Source organism: Penaeus vannamei, chromosome 16, assembly GCF_042767895.1.
Source record: "Penaeus vannamei isolate JL-2024 chromosome 16, ASM4276789v1, whole genome shotgun sequence".
Lineage (NCBI taxonomy): Eukaryota > Metazoa > Arthropoda > Malacostraca > Decapoda > Penaeidae > Penaeus > Penaeus vannamei.
Genome location: NC_091564.1, coordinates 28938841 through 28945859, shown reverse-complemented (window position 1 = coordinate 28945859; position 7019 = coordinate 28938841). Strand labels below are relative to the sequence as shown.

Sequence of the window (7019 nt, the reverse complement as noted above, 5' to 3'; positions counted from 1 at the left end):
ATTGCATTTATCGGAGATATTTCAAAGATGTTTAATAGTATAAGACTTTCAGAATTTGACTGTCATGTTCACAGATTTTTATGGAGAGGTTTAGAAGATCGTCCTCCTGATCATTATGCTTTGACAGCAGTTCCATTTGGAGACATTTGTAGTCCTGCTATTGCAGTATTGGCCATGAGACAAACAGCATATAAATATAAAGAAAGATTTCCTGAGGCTGCGAATGTTATTATAGGTGATAGTTACATGGATGACATAATTCATAGTGCAGACAGCATTGATGATGCTATTGAATGCATGAATGATATTGAATATATTTTATAACAAGGTAGTTTCCATATTAAGAAATGGGTAATGAATGGGAATCCACATACTGAGAATGACATTAATCTTTTGAATACTGAAGGAGAAAAGGTACTCGGCATAATGTGGAATCCTGAAAGAGATGAAATGTGGTTTAAAACAAATATGAGATTCATGCCGAAGAGGGAATCCAAGATTTCTTGTGTAACGGTTAGATTAGAGACTCTTGATAAGGAATTCCCTGAGATATTAACTAAAAGACAAGTTCTCAGCTAGATAGCTACCATTTTTGATCCCATGGGATATGCTGCCCCTATCATATTATGTGGAAAATTATTAATGAGAGAGGTTATTGTATACTTGGATGAGATGGGAAAGAAACTTGACTGGGATGATCCATTGCCTAGAAATCTCAGGGAAAAATGGTATATATTCTTTAAGAGTATATTCCAATTGGAAAACTTATGCATACCAAGATGCATTAGAAATACCTCTCTTATTGAACCTAGTTTAATAATATTTTCTGATGCTAGTACCCAAGCCTATTCTGCATGTGCCTATGCTCGTTGGCAAGTTGATAGAGGAAATTATGAATCTAGGCTACTTGCATCAAAGAGTAGACTCGCTCCTGTAAAGCAGCAAACTATACCTAAACTTGAACTTTCTAGTGCTGTTCTGGGTGTCCGTCTCCATAACGCAATTATTAAGGAGAGCAGCATCCAGTATCATAAAGTGTATCATCTTACAGATTCTGAAATTATACTTGCTCAAATTATGAAGCCTAACATTTCTGTTGGTACATACGTTGCTAATAGGATATCAGAAATTAAAGAAACCACCAGTAATGAAGAATGGCATTGGATACCTACAGACAGTAATGTAGCTGATTTATTGACTCGACCTGATCCTACCATTGACATTAGCTCTGAATCGAAATGGCAGAAAGGGCCACCTTTTTTAAAGTTGCCTTATTCACAGTGGCCTGTTAAATCTATACCACTAAAATCAGAAGAGACCGTCATTAGTAATACTATTACTGCTCTTTCAAAGCTATAAAGGACCTGCCAACTATAGAGGAATTAAATGCTGCAGAGACAATTTGGATTAAACGTATACAAGCCCCTTTATTATTGAACTGGAAAAGGAGATTTAAGCGTTTAGGTCCATTTATGAAGAATGATACATTATATGTAGGTGCTAGAATTGCAATATGGATGAAAAACAACTATAATAATGAATCATTTATATTGTTGCCTACAAAACATAAATTTACTGAGTTATGTATTAAAGAATTTCATGATAGGGATCATGCCGGAATAGAGACTACCCTGTGCAAACTGCAAAATAAATTTTGGATACCCCAAGCAAGGAGATTGATTAGGAGAATTAAAAGTCAGTGTGTGACATGTAGAAAATTAGAAAGGAAGATAATAGGACAAAGCATGGGACCTGTACCCAAGGAGAGATTGAAACCTTCCCCTCCCTTTTATCATGCAGCATTAGATTTATTTGGTCCTTTATTGATGAAGGACACCGTCAAAGGGAGATGTAAAAAGAAGGTATATGGAGTTATGATAAATTGTTTTAGTTCAAGAGCCTCTTATGTTGATTTAATTGAAGGCTATGATGCAGATAGCTTTATAACAACACTGCGCAGATTTACAGCATTAAGAGGCTTCCCAAGGTCAATATATTCTGATTGTGGGACTCAGTTGAAATTAGCAAGTAAAGAGCTAACCCAATTTGGTTTAAATGGTGGAATGGAATGGAACTTTACAAAATCAGCAGATGCTCCATGGGAGAATGGTTGCTCAGAAGCCCTTGTAAAATTAGTCAAGAAAACTATCGCTAGAGTAATTGGCAATGCTACCCTAACATTTGGGGAATTACAAACTGTAATGTTTGAAATTGCTAATATATTGAATGAAAGGCCAATAGGTATGAAAAATGGCTCTAGTGCAGTTCAGGGTTCATACCTCTGTCCAAATGATCTGATTTTAGGACGTACAAGTGTTAAAGCACCAGAAGGAATATTTACACATAATGTTAGTACAAAGTCACGGCAGAATTTTATTAATGATATTGTGAAATCGTTTTGGAAGAAATGGATGATCCATTATTTTCCAACTCTCATAATACAACAGAAATGGCATTGTGAAAAAAGAAAATTAAGAGCAGGAGATGTTGTTATTGTGCAAGATCAAAATACGAGAAAGGGGACATGGAAATTAGCTGAAGTTTGTAGCATTATACCCAGTTCAGATGGTAAAGTCAGAGATGTCGAAATTAGATACAAAATACAGAAAGAGAATGGAGACTATGAGGGTCAACAAGATGTAAGAGTAAATAGATCAGTCCACACATTAGTACTTATTTTACCTGTTGAAGATCAATAATTCTTGGCGGGGGGGGAACGTAACACGATTCTTGAATCGTATTGAGTAAATTAGTTTCCCCTTATGTTTAATTACATTTTCTGTTTTATGTGAAGTTCCAACATTATCTTCTGGAATATTCGTTTTATATGTTTATAAACCATTATAAACAATCTTCGACTTTTGCTATGCACATTGAGGAATACTGTAATTTCTAATGATTTATTACTTAAGAGAGAGGAACCATGTACTGTTAAAATAAATTACAAGATCATGTACATTTAAGTATATTTTTATAAGAGCTTGTTGGTGAGGAGAGAAGAGAGGAATCAACAATCAAATGAACATGGAAAGCGGCCGCTGTCAAAGATTTTGATATTTTAGAGTAGAATCATCATTACAAACATAAGCATCATGGAATTGTGGGTGAATACAAAGGGACAGTAAATGTGCCCTTCTGTGACATGACAGTGCCGCATTGAAGTTCTGGACTTTGTCTTGGTGCAGTTGGTGGTGTCGACAATGTTGTAAGTATATAATTTTGTAATTCTTAAAAAATATTCTAGGTTTTGAGTTTTGATGATGAGACTTCAGGAATTAGTTTAACATGTTCTATGGCTGTGAAATGATATTAACATAAGTGTTGTGAGATGCTACCTTCAAAGGGAAATTATTAATATTGATTTAATGTTGAGATTGGAAATTCCATATATGTTATTGTTCAGGATTGCTATAAAGCATTTAGGTTTAATTTGAATTATATTGTATTATCTTTGTATAGGATATTATGTAATTATTTTGGGTGATCATTGCTAACCTATCTTTTTTGTATTTCAACTGTTACATTCATGTGCCTCACTGTGATTTATGAATAGTTAACCAATACTTTTGTATTTCAACAATTACATTTATGTACCTTTCTGTGAACTATATTATGGAAACTTTAGCAGGTTGGAACAAATAGAATAAAGAGTTGCAGCACGTTGTGTTTTACCCTGCCTGACGAGTCTGGAGCTAACAAATGGTATCTTCCAATCTAGCATTTACAGTAATCCCACTTTCACTGGCCTCGGCCTACATTTCCTCAGTTTAATCCCGTATATTTAGAAAATCAATAGTGTGAAAACTCTTATAATTAGAGCCTACAATTTATGTAGCATCTGGAATGCTTTCCATAATGAATTGTTATTTCTGAAAAACTTTTTTGTAACTAATGGGTGCCCATTACAATTGTCTGATAACATTACTAAAACCTTTCTGTGTAAGAAATTCACCTATCAACAAATTGTCTCCACGGTCAAAAGAGACCATAGATATGTTAAACTACCCTATATGGGTGATCTAAGCTTTGAAATCAGGAAACGGTTAAAAACGCTTTTACAAAATAATTACCCCCAAATTAAAGTTGTTTTCAGTAACAACAACACAATGGCTAATTTCTTAAAACATCCTTTAAATCACTGGTCTTACCTATATTCTAATGTGGTATACTTTTTTACCTGTCCTAGCTGTCAAGCTAGGTACGTAGGATCTACCTCACGATGGCTGTGTCACTGCATCTCCGAACATAAAGGCAAGTCTTTCAGGACAGGCCTCCCGCTGAGCAAACCAACCTTCTCGGCAATAAGAGAGCATTCCCAGTTACACTCACACCCTTTTTCTACCACAGATTTTAGTATTTTGTCATCTCACTCCTTCCGCCTAGACCTCATCACCTCAGAATCCCTCCTGATTAAAAAAAAATAATAATAAAAAAAAAAAATGCACCCAGAGCTAAACAACGTAACCACAGCGACCCCCTTGTTTACCCACTAGACTGCTCATCACTATAAACACCCCCTTTTTTATGGTTCGTTTAACATTGATTTTACTTTTCTAAATATGTTATATATATAGTTGTATTGTGTTCATGTATTTTTGTATATATTTTCTGTTAATATTAATATTATTCTGTTTACTTTATTACGTTTTTTTTCCTTCTTTTTTGTAAAACTAGAACATTTTCATATGTTTACATAGTCTAATGACCCTTCTATCTGGTTAATTACAGCATTGATATTGAAGGCATGTAATCCTTCGAAACCTCTGCTAGATTAATAAAGATGAGATTCTTCACGGCCGTATTTATCTACCTCTTCATACTAACGATTTGTCGCCTTACTGGCAAACCCATTACGGAATGTATAAGGAACAAATATATATATGTATATGTATATGTACACACACACACACACACACACATATATGCATCTGTGTTTATATATATATATATATATATATATATATATATATATATATATACTTATATATATTCAAAATCAAACACTTTGTTCCATTAATTACAATGGGTTTTCTATTTACATATATGGTGTTTGTAATAATGCTGTGCTATGAACATAAATATTATACAATGCTTGTGAAACTAAATTACCCAGAACACTATTATCATAAGTGATTGAAATATCGTCTCGGCTTGAAGTTTAAGCGCCCTGTGTCATTGAATTTTCAGAAGATATTATTTCACTTTTGATTTAAAGCCTCTTTGGTTGGTAATATTTCTCATATTTTATGATAACTAGGTCCAAATCACCAATCCTCGGACTTGCACATATTTTGCCCAGGTTTCTGTGTTTGATCTTTTAATAAATAAGTAGTTATTTTGCTTAGTATGGACACACGTTATGTTAACTGTTCTCTGTATACATTGTGATTTCTGTTGATTTAGCTTCAGGCCGTTTTTGCTTCTGTTAGGGTTTCATTAGCATTTCCTATAAACTCATTTTAATTAAATTGTTAACAGAGGTAGCGTGAAGAAATAAGAGTCACAGCGTACCGAATAAGACCATTAATGAATGGAATGAATAAGATTGGGCCTTGGCTGGAGCCTTGTGGAACACCGAACGAAACTTGTTTCTTAGATGTTATTTTTTCATGGATTTTGACTGATTGGTATGTTAGTTTGTTAAGGAATATTTTTGGCTGACGCAATCAAAGGCCTTAGATAACTCACAGAGAGTAAGCAAATTTATCTGGTTATTGTCTGTTATAAATTTCATTTGTGAATTTTAGCAACGCTGTTTCGGTTGATAGTTAATCTTAAAGTCGTAATGCGTGTTAGATATAAGGTTATTTTCTTCCAAAAAAAGCTGCTAATTGGTTTGCAACTATTTTCTCGAGAAATTTAGAATTACTGGCAGTATAGTGATGGGTCGATAATTATTAATTTCGTTTGTATCACCAGATTTGGAACTAGGTGGTGTATTAATGATGACTGTCAAATAGTATGCAATTGCCGGTAGACTATCGTTTATTAAACGATGTTCAATGCCATCAGCTCCTAAGGAATTTAGTTTTCTTAAGTGGTTTATTTTTAATATAATTGTTTCTACTCCTACTGGTTGCGGTCTGTTTGTTTTTGTTATATGCCTTGTTTCATTCATGTTGTGTAGATGTGTTGAGGCGGGTGTCTGTTCATGAGTCTACCAACTTCTGTAATGAAGGTATTAAAGTGTTCTATATCATTTATGGAATTTTGGGAAATGGCTGTATTTTGTTTCTTATTTAGCACTTGTGTCTTAATCAATTTCCATATTTCGACAGAATTGTTTCTACATTTAATGAACTTACTTTGAAAATAACATCGCACTAAGGATGACTGTTTTCACATTCCTCTTTTGTTTATGTTCCATTTGAAGGATGGTGTCAGATCTGTTCATCTTCAGATATTGTATTATTTCTATTAGTTATGGCTCTCTTAATATTATCATTTATACAAGGGGCGGGAGGATATTTTACTGTTTTAGTTTTAATAGGAACGGAGGCATTTATGCCGTTCTTTATCACATCTGTTAAAATGGTAATTTGTCTGTTAACATTATCTGTTGCTAAAATGTCTAAGAGCGACGATTTGTAAGCTGTATATATTCGTAGAATAATTTAGGATCATAGTGAGTTAGGTCATGAGAAGTTTTAGTGACTGGCTGTCGCTTTTTTATAACTATGGTCAAGGTTAAAAGCTCATGATCAGCAATTGAGCATTCGATAACGTCTGTGTGAAGAAAAGTATTGGCTCTATTTATTATTATGACGTCTATTATGGAAGAGGTACTTTCTGTAATCTTTGTCGGCATGGTTATGAGTTTTGATTTATATATATATTTTATCCCATTTAACTTTGATTTTGATTTGTTTAGATCATCATTTATATAACATTTTTCTGAAAATTTGTTTAAGATTCTGCAGTGGCATGTGGGTGACTACAGATTATGTCGACGGGGAAGGGAAGAAGCATACTACTTTATACGGTTACCCTGATGTCCTCTACTACTGGATTATTTACAT

The 7019-nt window shown here is 33.8% G+C and overlaps 1 protein-coding gene across 1 annotated transcript in view; it reads left to right on the top strand.

The window, feature by feature from the left end:
- Positions 1 to 1745: 1745 nt before the first annotated feature.
- LOC113808900 (uncharacterized) overlaps positions 1746 to 7019 on the top strand; it is a 5368-nt gene continuing 94 nt past the window's right edge. The window contains exons 1-5 of the mRNA XM_070131588.1: positions 1746 to 2348; positions 2448 to 2639; positions 3150 to 3205; positions 4187 to 4251; positions 6128 to 6223. Coding sequence (XP_069987689.1) covers positions 1746 to 2348; positions 2448 to 2639; positions 3150 to 3205; positions 4187 to 4251; positions 6128 to 6223 — 1012 coding nt within the window. The remainder of the gene's footprint in view (positions 2349 to 2447; positions 2640 to 3149; positions 3206 to 4186; positions 4252 to 6127; positions 6224 to 7019) is intronic.